This window comes from Anomaloglossus baeobatrachus, chromosome 4 (assembly GCF_048569485.1).
Source record: "Anomaloglossus baeobatrachus isolate aAnoBae1 chromosome 4, aAnoBae1.hap1, whole genome shotgun sequence".
Classification (NCBI taxonomy): domain Eukaryota; kingdom Metazoa; phylum Chordata; class Amphibia; order Anura; family Aromobatidae; genus Anomaloglossus; species Anomaloglossus baeobatrachus.
The window spans coordinates 245,378,606-245,394,062 of record NC_134356.1 but is presented as its reverse complement, the minus strand read 5'-3'; the positions used below and the strand labels follow the sequence as shown (position 1 = coordinate 245,394,062).

The 15,457-nt window shown below is 51.8% G+C and overlaps 1 protein-coding gene across 1 annotated transcript in view; it reads left to right on the top strand.

Moving 5' to 3' along the window:
* CCDC59 (coiled-coil domain containing 59) overlaps positions 1 to 15,457 on the top strand; it is a 33,373-nt gene that overhangs the window by 662 nt on the left and 17,254 nt on the right. Inside the window, exon 2 of the mRNA XM_075344776.1 lies at positions 3,251 to 3,491. Within this exon, the coding sequence (XP_075200891.1) occupies positions 3,251 to 3,491 (241 nt within the window). The remainder of the gene's footprint in view (positions 1 to 3,250; positions 3,492 to 15,457) is intronic.

The window sequence follows — 15,457 nt, the reverse complement described above, 5'->3', positions numbered from 1 at the left end:
GAAGTAATACTATGGCTTATAACTGTAAAGAATTAATGTTTCCATTCACGGACAGTAACAAGAGATCTGAAAAATAGTGAGGAATCGCTCATTTATTTTTTTGCCCCTTCAGTAAATTTAAAGGCAGTCGGTCCACACAAACTAATCCAATACATATACTCCGGCACACTCAGAGAGAAGCGAAAACGAGTCCAATATGATGCTCAAAAAAATATCTTTATTATAAACGTAAGATTGTCCGACGTTTCAACCCGACTTGGAAGTTCTGTCTTCCGGGCCATGTATAAATACCCAGCACTCAGCATATATGGCGTCTGGCGCCTTACACGTGGCTGATATATCTGCACCTCCCATTAAGGTATGTTACGGTGTGCTCTGTGTTTCACCCTGATTGGCTTGGTCTTTCCTATATTTACTGTCAATTCTTTTCTCCGTTTGCTGTTAACCCTTTCCTCTACTCTCCATAGAGCCTTTGGCCCGCTCCCTATTACACCTTATATGCAGATGACATTAGGTCAGGTATGTCATGTCTATTACCTCTTATGCCCCCTAGCCTATTGACACGTACGACCACATATGTTTTACTCCTTTTTTACATACTACAGTCTCCGTTCCATTTACAGCGGACATATATGTATACTACAGCCTTGTCACATCACTAAGGCAGTCTCACCTGCATCTAAATATCCTTACTATATAAGGTAGGATGGAGTCTTTTATATTGAAAGAAGTAATACGGAAAAATACCATAATATATACCACAGTTCCATATATTTACATTTTTTCCAGTTTATTATGCATGCACATACCATTGGATCCTAGACGTATACAACAGAAACTTGTCCGGGTCTGCCTGTCATAGGAGGTTGGTGGTGTTTCACCTTGCTCCTTTCATATTCCTGAAGAACCATTTTGAAGCTCATCCCCTAGTTAGTAGGTATAATACATATCTTATTTTGATTAACCTGAATCTCTGTAATATCTCAGTATTAAACCACTTTCTATAATTTTGTAGATCAAATCACTAACCACCTACTTACATAGGTCAGGCAGATCTGGATGTGGTCTTGGACCTCCCCCTTTTTCTCACATTGACGTGACTCATGAGGTATACTCTCCCCATTGGAAAACATATTAGGTGTAAACTTTCATATGGTTCATAACATTAATATTTAAACTCTCTTCTACGTTTTTTTCACAATTGATTCTTTAGAACTACTTTACTACATGACCCCTGAGGGATTGATACACCTAGCACAACTGTAAGGTACGCTCTCCCTTGGAATTTATATATTTTCAGGTCTTGACACAAAACACCTATAGTAAATGGAGATGTTTTCTTCTTTATGTAATTTCCCAGAGCGGCGAAGGTTTTTCCTTCCCTTCGAATGTCCATTTGTTTTGAAGTCTTGACCTTACCACTGGTCCCATTTAGGTATACCCTAGATACAACCTTGTATTATTCCCCAGTATTTCTTCTCCCCTTTTTTTTCCTTTCCATTACCATTTTTAACACTAACACTTCATGTTTCACCCTTGTAGTACCTTTACGGATATCATTAGTCGGTCATCCACCGTGTTTTGGTGCTCGTTTAAGAAATCTAGTTCTAGCTTTCATAGGTATGTCTTGACCTTCAGTTCTCTGATTTTGTACAAATATATTGTATTGACCCCCATCTGGGAAGATTGTTTCAGCTGTATGTAATTTTGTCATGGGTGATTTTCATGTACCTTCTCTATGAAATGCTCATTATCAATAGACTGTTCTCATGATGAAAACCCCCCTCTCCCCTCTCCCCCCTGTTTTTTCTTTCATGTATAACACATATTGTGATTAGGTAACATTTGTGTATTATTGTGATTTTGTAATCTTTCTTTTTTCTGTTATTGTACATTAGTCCCTGAGGAAAACCCTAGTCGGGTTGAAACGTCGGACAATCTTACGTTTATAATAAAGATATTTTTTTGAGCATCATATTGGACTCGTTTTCGCTTCTCTCTGAGTGTGCCGGAGTATATGTATTGGATTGACTGTTTTTTCTCCAGAGCACCTACTATTACGATAGGTTGAGCCAGGTTTAATCTCTATATATGGTCCACACAAACTGTCCACACCAAGCTCATGAGCCTGGTGCACCTGTCCAGCGACTTGTTTTTCATCCATCTCCACTCTCGTCTTGCTCCAGTAAAGCCAGAGCTGTCAGTCTGGGAAGACAGGGCGAGATGGATGCAAGCCGATGTAGTTGGGAAGGTGGGCTAAACTGCCGAGCCATGCAAAGGTGCTCCGAGTTTACGTGCTTGGTTAAACAGTCAGTTTTGCTTACCTACTCCCTTTAAAACAGGGCAATCTGAAGTTATTTATCTACGTATTTATTTACTAGCCAACGGTTAGTGACGCCTTAAGGTGGTGTCACACACAACGATGTTGCTGCTACGTCACCATTTTCTATGACGTAGCAGCGACGTCCCGTCGCTGTGTGTGACATCCAGGAATGAGCTGGCCCCTGCTGTGAGGTCGCCGGTCGTTGCTGAATGTCCTGCTTCATTTTTTGCTCGTCGCTCTCCCGCTGTGACGCACACATCGCTGTGTGTGACAGTGAGAGAGCGACGAACTGAAGTGAGCAGGGAGCCGGCTTCTGGCACCCTGCGGTAAGCTCTAACCAAGGTAAACATTGGGTAACCAAGAAGCCCTTTCCTTGGTTACCCGATATTCACATTAGTTACTAGCACCGCCACTCTCACGCTGCCAGTTCCGGCTCCCTGCTCTCCTAGCCAGGGTACACATCCGGTTAATTACCCGATGTGTACTCCAGCTACGTGAGCAGGGAGCCGGCACTGGCAGCGTGAGAGCACACCGCTTAGCGCTGGCTCCCTGCACACGTAGCCGTAGTACACATCGGGTAATTAACCCAATGTGTACCCTGGCTAGGAGAGCAGGGAGCCAGCACTAAGCGTGTGCGCTGGTAACCAAGGTAAAGATCGGGTAATGGTTACCCGATATTTACCTTAGTTACCAAGTGCAGCATGGCTTCCACAGCGACGCGTGCCGTTATGATCGCTGCTGCGTCTGCTGTGTTTGACTGCTAAGCAGCGATCATAACAGCGACTTACTAGGTCGCTATTGCGTCACAGAAAATGGTGACGTAACAGCATTGTCGCTATGTGTGAACCCAGCCTTACTGTCAACTCTCTAATGGCTTATTACCCTGTATATTAGTGTTTACATCACCTCTAATCATTTCTTCCTCAGGACTTGGCTTTGCTTTGTGGAGAAAGAAGCAAGTGCAGTTACAATATCAAAAGCTACTAAGAAAACAAAAGGCCAATACTAAAGAAGTCTCTTACAGTGATCACTATCCAGAACACTTAAAGCATCTCTATGAGGCCGAAGAAGAGAGACTGAAAAATGAAGAAAAGAAGAGGAAACCTCAAAGTGAGACGACTGAGACAGTAGACGAACAGAAAGAAGCAGACGAAAAGAAAGAAGTAAGGTAAGATCATAACATGCAGTAATTGCTCACAATTCCTGGGATTATATAGATTTGCAATCTGGACAACCCCCTGACAATGAGTAAAGGATGTTCTGATATTCTTAGGCAAAGTTGTTAGTGCTCCAAGGGATCTGTATTAGTACACTCATCAATGTCAAACAATGGACAGCGAGGGTACTAATCCTTGAAAAAAAAAATGGAAGGTTTAGTTTACACACAGATTTAATCTTCAAGTGTTTTTCACATCTCCAAGATCCTATCACAATATATAGTAGGTATAATAATAATAACATGAGTAAATACTTCCAATAAGAAATGTAGTATAGTTCTCCTGATATAGCCATGTCTCCTACCTCATGTGCAGGGCATAGCAGCTTAAGTATCCATGGGTATGTCCACTCATATAGTCAGCTTGTTGTTTGTGGTCATAACCATGGATACCTAAGCTGCAATGCCCTGCACACGATATAAGATACATGGCTATATCAGTGGAACTATACTACATTTCTAATTGGAGGTATTTGCTAATATTATTATTATTCCACCTACTACATTTTTACATAGGATCTTGGAGATGGGAATATCTCTTTGACTGCTTAGCAGTTAGCAGGAAGTTGAATAGATAAATCTTAATGGGCACAAAAATGCCTGTGTTCTCTCCCCCAGCTGACTATTATCCCTGTATCCCTGTATAGTCTGAGGGCAGCTTGGGTTACTCAGCTTTCCCAGATGCCTGAATGTCAAGTTTGCCTATTTACTGTCCAGGCCTACATCCATGTGGAAAAGCATACTGGAGCTATACTTAGTGTATGTAAATGGTGTATATTTTACCTGCTTTGTCAATAGGCAGAATAATTTTGTGTAGGTAGATTTCGTATTCCACAGTCTTTATTACAGCTCTACACGTTTTTGTTTTTTCTTTGTCGCTCCATTGGGAGACCCAGACAATTGGGTGTATAGCTTCTGCCTCCGGAGGCCACACAAAGTATTACACTGAAAAAGTGTAACCCCCTCCCCTCTGCCTATACACCCTCCCGTGGATCACGGGCTCCTCAGTTTTATGCTTTGTGTGGAAGGAGGCACACATCCACTCATGCATTCCCATTTTAGTCAGCAGCAGCTGCTGATTTTATCGGTTGGAAGAAAAGAGGGCCCCCACAGGGCCCCCGGCATGCTCCCTTCTCACCCCACTACGTCGGCGGTGCTGTTAAGGTTGAGGTACCCATTGCGGGTACAGAGGCTGGAGCCACATGCCGTTTTCCTTCACCATCCCTTAGAGGCTCTGGGAGAAGTGGGATCCTGACCGGTCATCCATTTACTGGGACCGGGCTCCCTCCGCAGCCCCTGTGGGAATCTGCCGGACAGGAGTCTATGTATCCTCAGGGACAGGGCCCTGCATCTAAAGGTACTCTGTGTCCCCATGGGGACTGTGCATGGAGCGCTTGTTTCACAGACGCTGCAGCAGCTGCTGGTTTGTGAAGACCGGGACTTCCGCGCCGACCGAGCCTGTTTGTCGGCCGCGGTATTAAATTTAGTCCCCGGCTTCATTGCGGCCTAGTACCATAACTCCCGGGCCTGCCAGTCAGTATATATATATATATATATATATATATATATATATATATATATATATATATATATATATATATATATATATATATATATATATATATATATATATATATAATGTTGTTGTGTGTAGTTACCAAGTGTTTGTGTAGGCGCTGTACATGTTCTGGGTGTTGTCTGGGTGTGACGGGAGGTGAGAGCGGTGTTGTATGTGTGTTGCGTTGTTTGTGGAGCGCTGTGTGTCTGTAGCGTTGTGTGTGTGTTGCGCGGTTTGTGTGTGTGTGGTGTGTTTTGGGGGGAGGTATGTTTTGTGCAATGTGTGTGTTGTGCGGTATGTGCGTATATTTGTGTGTGCCGCGGTGTTTGTGTGTTGTGTGTGTGCAGCGTTGTCTGTGTGTGTGGGTGTCTGTGTAGGGCAGTTGTTTGTGGTTCCCAGTGTGTGTGTGTGTGTGTGTGTGTGTGTGTGTGGTGTGTTGTGCAGTGCGCGCGCGTGTGTGTGTGTGTGTGTGCATCAGCCTCTCTTCTCTCAGCCTACCTCTCCCAGCCTCGCTCAGCATCAGCTTCCCTCTCCCAGCCTCCCTAAGCATCAGCCTCCACCAGCATCAGCCTCTCTCCTTCCAGCCTCCCCCAGCATCAGCCTCCGCCAGCATCAGCCTCTCTCCTTCTAGCCTCCTCCAGCATCAGCCTCCCTCTCCCAGCCTTCCCCAGGATCAGCGTCTCTCCTCCCAGCCTCCATCCTCCCAGCCTTCCCCAGCATCAGCTTTCCCCTCCCAGCCTCCCTCAGCATCAGCCTTCCCCAGCATCAGCCTCTCTCCTCCCAGCCTCAGCCTCTCTCCTTCCAGCCTCTCCCAGCATCAGCCTCTCTCCTTCCAGCCTCCCTCAGCATCAGCCTCCTCTTCCCAGCCTTCCTCAGGATCAGCCTCTCTCCTCCCAGCCTCCTTCTTCCCAGCCTCATCCTCCCAGCCTCCCTCAGCATCAGCCTTCCGCTCCCAGTCTCCCCCAGCATCAGCCTCCCCAAGCATCAGCCTCCACCAGCATCAGCCTCTCTCCTTCCAGCCTCCCCCAGCATCAGCCTCTCTCCTTCCAGCCTCCCTCAGCATCAGCCTCCCGTTCCCAGCCTTCCCCAGGATCAGCCTCTCTCCTCCCAGCCTCCCCCAGCATCAGCCTCCCCAAGCATCAGCCTCCACCAGCATCAGCCTCTCTCCTTCCAGCCTCCTCCAGCATCAGCCTCTCTCCTTCCAGCCTCCCCCAGCATCAGCCTCTCTCCTTCCAGCCTCCCTCAGCATCAGCCTCCCGTTCCCAGCCTTCCCCAGGATCAGCTTCTCTCCTCCCAGCCTCCTTCCTCCCAGCCTCCCTCGGCATCAGCCTTCCCCTCCCAGTCTCCCCCAGCATCAGCCTCCCCAAGCATCAGCCTCCACCAGCATTAGCCTCTCTCCTTCCAGCCTCCCCCAGCATCAGCCTCTCTCCTTCCAGCCTCCCTCAGCATCAGCCTCCCGTTCCCAGCCTTCCCCAGGATCAGCCTCTCTCCTCCCAGCCTCCTTCCTCCCAGCCTCCCTCAGCATCAGCCTTCCCCTCCCAGTCTCCCCAAGCATCAGCCTCCCCAAGCATCAGCCTCCACCAGCATTAGCCTCTCTCCTTCCAGCCTCCCCCAGCATCAGCCTCCCCCAGCATCAGCCTCCCTCGTCCCAGCCTCCCCCTCCCCCTCCCAGCCTCCCCCAGCATCAGCCTCTCTCCTCCCAGCCTTCCCCATGATCAGCCTCTCTGCTCCCAGCCTCCTCCAGCACGCTGTGCTCCTCTGCCGACACTCACACACCCGATCGCATCCACTCACACACACCCGATCGCATCCACTCACACACACCCGATCGCATCCACTCACACACACCCGATCGCATCCACTCACACACACCCGATCGCATCCACTCACACACACCCGATCGCATCCACTCACACACACCCGATCGCATACACTCACACACAAAGACACACACACTGACGATATTGCACATACGCGCTGATACTCACAACATCCGGGGATATCACATGCTTCTGGCCATGTGATCCCCCGGCAGGTCCTGGAAGCTCACAACAGCACAGTATCGCCGCCGAGAAGCAAGCGATATCCCAGGATGCTGTGAGTATGTGGATGCGATGTGATGTGTGAGGTGTGTGTGAGTGTGATCTGATTTGTGTGTGTGTGTGTGCTGTTATGTGTGTGTATGTTCCGCAGCTGCAGGACCTTGATGTGTGGATGCGATGTGATGTGTGTGTGAGGTGTGTGTGAGTGAGTGGGAGCCGGTGTACACTGGTAACTATGATACACATCGGGTAACTAAGGGACCTTAGTTACCCGATGTGTATAATGGTTACCAGCTTTCACGGCCTCCGTCAAGATCCCAGCATCGCAAGGTTATGTCTGGCGCTGCCGGGATCCTGACGGAGCCGGTGTAGAAGCAAGCGATATCCCAGCATGTTGTGATGTGTGAGGTGTGTGTGAGAGTGAGTGTGATCTGATGTGTGTGTGTACTCACCTGGGAATCGGAGCTCCGTGTCAGTTGGGCCAGAGCGAGCGTGCATTGCGTGAGGGGGGCGGGGCCTGCAGAGAGCCGGGGCGAGAGGCCAATCCGTGTGGGGGGGCGGGGCCATGGCGAGCCCAGCGGCCAATCAGCTTTGTGTCACCGTAAGGACATGTCACGGTGACACAATTTTGGAGCATGACAGACAGACAGACAGAATAAGGCAATTATATATATAGATGTGTGTATATATATATATATATATATATATATATGTATGTGTATATATGTATATATTTTCTCTGTTCGGCCGGGTTGTTTACTTTTGGCTATATACCCTCAGTGATCACTCTCCTAGGAGACAACAGCATGTCGTCCACAAGGAGCAAGGCCGCTAAGGCAAAGGTTTTTTTTGCAACCTGTACCTCTTGTGGGGCTATGTTACCTGCAGGTTCCACCTACCCTCACTGTGAGCAATGCTCGACCCCTGTTGCACTTGCTCAGCCGGAGCCTCGGTCACTAGTGGGCCCCTCGGCTCAGGCAGACCCTCCTGCTTCCACTGTCCAGGCGGCAGGGACAGAGTTTGCAGTTTTTGCTGAGAAAATCCTTTCACAATCCATGGCTCAGTCTATGGACAAATGGTCTGCCAAGCTACTAGAAGCCTTGCAGTCCAGACCGGTCCTTACACAGGCCCCGGGCACTGTTAGATCATCGCCTCCAGGCCCCTCTCGGTCTGCGCCGCAGCGTGCTCCCGGGGTGGCCCCTAGGTCTCACGTGGAGGACTCCTGCACGGACCACAGTCCCAGACCGGCTAAGCGGGCTCGCTGGGAATCTTCCCCGACTTCCTCACGCTGCTCGGGGTCTCAGCTTGAGGACTCTCTGGAGGACGAGGCGGACGTCGCAGCTCAGGGCTCTGACCCTGACGTTGCCCTCAATCTTGATACACCTGAGGGGGACGCCTTAGTAAATGATCTTATATCGTCCATCAACCAGGTGCTAGATCTTTCTCCCCCACCTCCACCTATAGAGGAGTCGGCTTCGCAGCAGGAGAAACACCAGTTTAGGTTTCCCAAACGTACACGGAGTGCGTTTTTCGATCACTCTAACTTCAGAGATGCTGTCCAGAAGCACAGAGCATTTCCGGACAAGCGCTTTACTAAGCGCCTTAATGACACACGTTACCCCTTCCCCTCTGACGTAGTTAAGGGTTGGGCTCCATGTCCCAAGGTGGATCCTCCAGTCTCTAGACTGGCGGCTAGATCTGTAGTATCAGTTGCAGATGGCTCATCGCTCAAGGATGCCACTGACAGGCAGATAGAGCTCCTGGTGAAATCCATCTATGAAGCCACAGGCGCGTCTTTTGCCCCGGCCTTTGCAGCCGTGTGGGCACTCCAAGCTATCTCAGCTTGTCTGTCTGAGATTAATGCGGTCACACGTACCTCTGCTCCGCAAGTTGCGTCTTTGACTTCTCAGGCGTCGGCTTTTTCGTCCTACGCCATGAACGCCGTCCTGGACTCTGCTAGCCGTACAGCGGTAGCATCCGCTAATTCGGTGGCAGTCCGCAGGGCCATGTGGCTACGCGAATGGAAGGCAGACTCTGCTTCCAAGAAGTTCTTAACCGGTTTGCCGTTTTCTGGCGACCGATTGTTTGGCGAACGATTGGATGAAATTATTAAGGAATCCAAGGGAAAGGACTCGTCCTTACCCCAGTCCAAACCGAAGAGACCTCAGCAACGGAAAATACAACCGAGGTTTCGGTCCTTTCGGCCCTCAGCCAAGTCCCAATCCTCCTCGTCCAACAGGCCAGAGAAAGGCCAGAGGAACTCCTATGCGTGGCGGTCTAAGTCACGCCCCCAAAAAACCGCCGGAGGCACTGCCTCCAAGGCAGCCTCCTCATGACTTTCGGCCTCCCCGAACCGCATCCTCGGTCGGTGGCAGGCTCTCCCGATTTTGCCTCACGGTTACAGGATAGAGTTCAGCTCTCGTCCTCCGACTCGTTTCTTCAGAACATCTCCGCCCCCATCTCGGGCCGGCGCACTTTTTCAGCCTGTGGGCGTTCTGAAGACAGGAGTGGTGATTCCCGTTCCCCCTCAGGAACATGGTCACGGCTTCTACTCCAACTTGTTCGTGGTGCCAAAGAAGGACGGATCATTCCGTCCCGTTCTGGACCTCAAACTGCTCAACAGGCATGTGAGCACCAGAAGGTTTCGGATGGAATCTCTCCTCTCGGTCATCGCTTCGATGTCACAAGGAGACTTCCTAGCATCAATCGACATCAAGGATGCTTATCTCCATGTGCCGATCGCACCCGAACATCAACGCTTCCTGCGTTTCGCCATCGGGGACGAACACCTTCAGTTCGTGGCACTGCCTTTCGGCCTGGCGACAGCCCCACGGGTCTTCACCAAGGTCATGACATCCGTTGTGGCGGTCCTACACTCTCAGGGCCACTCGGTGATCCCTTACTTAGACGATCTCCTAGTCAGGGCACCCTCCCGGGTGGCGTGTCAACACAGCCTGACCGTCGCTCTGGCGACTCTCCAGCAGTTCGGGTGGCTCATCAACTTCCCAAAGTCCAAGTTGACACCGACCCAATCACTGACTTACCTCGGGATGGAGTTTCATACTCACTCAGCGGTAGTCAAACTCTTCTTCGGGGTCAGTCACACCCCTTGAGGCGCCTCATGCACTTCCTGGGGAAGATGGTGGCAGCAATGGAGGCAGTGCCCTTCGCGCAGTTCCATCTGCGCCCACTCCAATGGGACATTCTCCGCAAATGGGACAGAAGGTCGACGTCCCTCGACAGGAACGTCTCTTTCCCTTGCAGCCAAAACCTCTCTTCACTGGTGGCTTCTTCCCACTTCTCTATCGCAGGGAAAATCCTTCCTGCCCCCATCCTGGGCTGTGGTCACGACGGACGCGAGCCTGTCAGGGTGGGGAGCGGTTTTTCTCCACCACAGGGCTCAGGGAACCTGGACTCCGATAGTCTTCCCTTCAGATCAATGTTCTGGAGATAAGGGCAGTGTATCTAGCCCTAAAGGCGTTCCATCGGTGGCTGGAGGGCAGGCAGATCCGCATACAGTCGGACAACGCCACGGCGGTCGCGTACATCAACCACCAGGGCGGCACGCGCAGCCGTCAAGCCTTCCAGGAAGTCCGGCGGATTCTGCTGTGGGCGGAAGCCACAGCCTCCACCATCTCCGCAGTTCACATCCCGGGCGTAGAAAACTGGGAAGCAGATTTTCTCAGTCGTCAGGGCATGGATGCGGGGGAATGGTCTCTTCACCCAGACGTGTTTCGAGAGATCTGTCGCCGCTGGGGAACGCCGGACGTCGATCTCATGGCGTCACGGCACAACAACAAGGTCCCGGCCTTCATGGCACGGTCTCAAGATCACAGAGCTCTGGCGGCGGACGCGTTAGTTCAGGATTGGTCGCAGTTTCGACTCCCTTATGTGTTTCCTCCTCTGGCGATGTTGCCCAGAGTGTTACGCAAGATCAGATCCGACTGTCGTCGCGCCATTCTCGTCGCTCCAGATTGGCCGAGGCGGTCGTGGTACCCGGATCTGTGGCATCTCACGGTGGGTCAGCCGTGGGCGCTTCCAGACCGCACAGACCTGCTGTCACAAGGGCCGTTTTTCCATCTGAATTCTGCGGCCCTCAACCTGACTGTGTGGCCATTGAGTCCTGGCTCCTAGCGTCGTCGGGTTTATCTCAGGATGTCATTGCCACTATGAGACAGGCCAGGAAACCAACGTCCGCCAAGATCTATTACAGGTCGTGGCGGATCTTCTTCTCCTGGTGCTCTGATAAGGGTTTTACTCCCTGGCCTTTTGCCTTTACCATTTTTCTTTCCTTCCTTCAATCCGGAATGGACAAGGGTTTGTCACTCGGCTCTCTCAAGGGACACGTATCGGCGCTCTCAATCAGGATATCTCCTTACCGTCATTTTGCCCTCATCCAGTTCACCAGTGTGAAAAGGATTTGCATTCATTAGATCTAGTGAGAGCACTCCGGCTCTACGTGTCTCGCACGGCGCCCCTGCGCCGTTCAGATGCGCTCTTTGTCCTGGTCACTGGCCAGCGTAAGGGTTCGCAGGCTTCCAAGTCAACTTTGGCTCGGTGGATCAAGGAACCGATTCTTGAAGCCTACCGTTCTTCGGGGCTTCCTCTTCCTTCGGGGCTGAAAGCCCATTCTACCAGAGCCGTGGGTGCGTCCTGGGCATTGCGACACCGGGCTACGGCTCAGCAGGTGTGTCAGGCAGCTACCTGGTCTAGTCTGCACACCTTCACAAAACACTATCAAGTGCATACCTATGCTTCGGCAGATGCCAGTCTAGGTAGGCGAGTCCTTCAGGCGGCGGTTGCCCACCTGTAGGAAGGGGTCGTTTTCGGCTCTTTTATTGAGGTATTCTTTTACCCACCTAGGGACTGCTTTTGGACGTCCCAATTGTCTGGGTCTCCCAATGGAGCGACAAAGAAGAAGGGAATTTTGTTTACTTACCGTAAATTCCTTTTCTTCTAGCTCCTATTGGGAGACCCAGCACCCGCCCCTGTTCCCTTCGGGCTGGTTGTTCTTTTGTGTACACATGTTGTTCATGTTGAATTGTTCTTTTGGTTATGGTTTCAGTTCTCCGAACATCCTTCGGATTGAATTTACCCCAGACCAATTTATAAGTTTCCTCCTTCCTGCTTTTGCACCAAAACTGAGGAGCCCGTGATCCACGGGAGGGTGTATAGGCAGAGGGGAGGGGTTACACTTTTTCAGTGTAATACTTTGTGTGGCCTCCGGAGGCAGAAGCTATACACCCAATTGTCTGGGTCTCCCAATAGGAGCTAGAAGAAAAGGAATTTACGGTAAGTAAACAAAATTCCCTTCTTTTTAACCAAGCTTTTCCAGGCACCCAAAAGGAAAGTGACAGACTAAGGTCCTGTGCATACGCCATGTTTCTTTATCGCCTCATTGGGGGACACAGAGACCATGGGTTGTATGCTGCTGCCACTAGGAGGCGACACTAAGCAAAACAAGGAAAACTCCTATGCAGTATACACCCACCAACTGGCAATCATTCCTCAGTTTAAGCTTAGTGTCCATAGGAGGTGGACACACTTGGGGCTGCTCTCAGCCCCTCAGGTTTGTATTTTTAATATTTTCCTTTTCGTTTCAGACACAGCTTGTCGGGCGACAGGGTGTAATATCTCACCCTGCTCTCCCCCCTAGAGACCGGTGGCACAGAAGTGGGGTCCGTCCGCCACTTCCGTTGTCCTCCGTGTCTGTCTGGCAGGACCCTACCCCCCTAACACTCTCAAGACTGTTTGGGGGGCATCCGCACAGAGGGACAGGCGGATGGTCCTTGCCCCCCTCCCCCTGCACGCTCGCCCTCCACAGCCGGCCTGATCAGGGAGGGGAGATGAAAAATCACACTGGAAGATACCCGTCTCCCTATATCGTTCCCAGGAGGCCAGGATCAAGGAGGACTATCAGCCATCGGGACAGGTACCCATCCCTTGTCCCGGGTCATGGGGGGCTCCGTTTAAAAAAAAAAAAAAAAAAAAGGGGGGAAAAGAAAGGATTAGGATCCATAGGATTAGCTTACCCCGGGTCAGCTCCCCTTTAGACAGGCTTTGCCCCCTTCTCTTCCCGTCCTCGGCGCTATTCACCGGCTCCCCCTGCGGCCTCATCCCTAATTTAGCCCTCGGATTCTCTCCGACCTAGCTCCCGTCCGGCCACGCCCCCTCCCGGCCGGCCTATCGCGCGGGTCCTTGCTTCCCAGCAGGCCCGCCCGCTCCAACAGCCATTCCCAGCAGGCCTCTGCGCACCCTTTTCTAACCATTCACGGGCCTTCTCTCTCTCAGCCAATCCCTGCAGTCCTTCCCTCTGCAGCGCGCCGTTTTTTCGCGCTCCTTTCCTGCTCCTCCCCCAGCCCGGACACCCTCAGCAGCGCCATTACAGCCCTGCGATCACTCTGTGCGGCAGCAGCAGCGTTCCAGGTGCAGCCTCCGACCTCGTACCCTGCAGCTCCCCGGAGCCCCCACCTCTGCTCCCTCAGCCTGCAGCTTCAGACAGGACACAGCGCCAGCACACACAGGACGCCAGAATCTGGGTAAGCTCTGCCACTGGGAGGCAGCTCCTTCCCCAGTACCCATCCACCTGGCATCCTCTGCTCTGTTTCTTCTCTCTCTCTCTCTCTCTCTCTCTCTCTCTCTCTCTCTCTCTCTCTCTCTCTCTCTCTCTCTCTCTCTCTGCTGTCCCATGTCCAGCACAAGAGCGACCCGCTCTCAGCCACAGGCCATAGTACTTCACTTTGCCTGCACCTCTTGTCTAAAAAAGTTTCCCTCAGGGCAGTCCTCCCCCATCTGCCTAGCCTGTAGCACCCCTAGCATGACTACTACGGAGCCCCCCACCGCCCGTAACGAGGACTCGGCCCCCACACCTGAGTGGGCCACAGCTCTCTCTCAGTCCGTGGATAACCTAACTAAGGTATCTCAAACCTTAGTTTCAGCCATAGAGCGTCTGCCCGCCTCCACCTCTGGAGTCCCCCTGGTGACCCAGAGCGAGTCTGAGACCGCAGCGCCACCAGCCCGGCAGGGCAGAACACACAGGAGGTCTAGGAAGCGGTCCTTCTCGGGGTCATCCTCCAGCTCCCCTAGCCCCTCTATGGCCTCCAGAGCAATACGCTCTCTATCTCCCACCTCATCTGCGGCAGCCCCAGATTCGGACCAGGACCCTGATTCTGACTCCGATCTGGACTCTGAACATATCTCCAAGCTGACTAGTATGATGGACAGTCTGGTCTTTGCCGTCAACCAGACCCTAGAGGTGAAGGTTGTAGATCCGGCTCCTACCAGTCAATCTGTCCCTTTCAAAAGGGCCAAGAAACTGCCAAGAAGCTTTGGCAACCATAGGGAATTTGAGGACGTTTTCTCTAGACAGTGGGAACATCCCGACAAGCGTTTCCAGAGGCGCAAGCGGGCACAGGTCCTTTATCCCTTTCCACCGGAACTTCTTCAGAAGTGGTCGGTGTCTCCTTCAGTGGATCCTCCGATCTCCCGACTTTCATCCAGTACCACCCTGCCGCTTTCTGATGGCGCCTCCCTTAAGGATCCCTTGGACAGGACCATAGAATCCTTAGCCAAGTCGGCCTTTGAAGCCTCCGGCTACGCCATCACTCCAGCCTTTGCATCCACCTGGGTCTCCAAGGCTGTCTCTGCCTGGGCAAAGCTCCTTCAGCGTGGTATCCTGGCTAAAGCTCCCAGACCCGAGCTGGCAGATCTCGCAGATCAGATCGCACATGCCGGAAAGTATCTAGTTGCTGCGTCCCTCGACTCTGCTGCTTCCGCAGCCGGCAACATTACTGCAATCCGCAGAGCCTTGTGGCTTAAAGCGTGGAACGCGGACTCGGCATCCAAAAACTCTCTCTCCAGTCTTCCCTTTTTTGGTGCCAGACTCTTCGGAGAAAAGCTGGACAAGTTCATCTCTGAGGCTACTGGGGGCAAAAGTACCTTCCTTCCCCAACGAAAGATCCCCCCGTGCCCCCCCCAAACGACGGGTTTTTCCCTTTAGTCCCTTTCGTCAATTTCTACCAACACCAACACACGTCGGGAGCGGTCGCCAGCACGTCAGGATAGACGGAAGCCCTCCTTTAAGGCAACACCCCACTGGCGTTCCTGGCGTTCCCGTGGCCAGCAGTCCAAGACCTCCAGATCCAACAGATTCTCTTCCGCATGACTGGGCTCCCACTCCCGGATCCTCATCCAGGGTCAGCGGTCGCCTCCGCATGTTCAGAAGCGCGTGGCTTTCCGTGATAGACGACGCCTGGGTCCGAGACGTCGTCTCTCACGGCTACAAGATAGAGTTTTCTTCTATCCCACGCTCGTGCTTC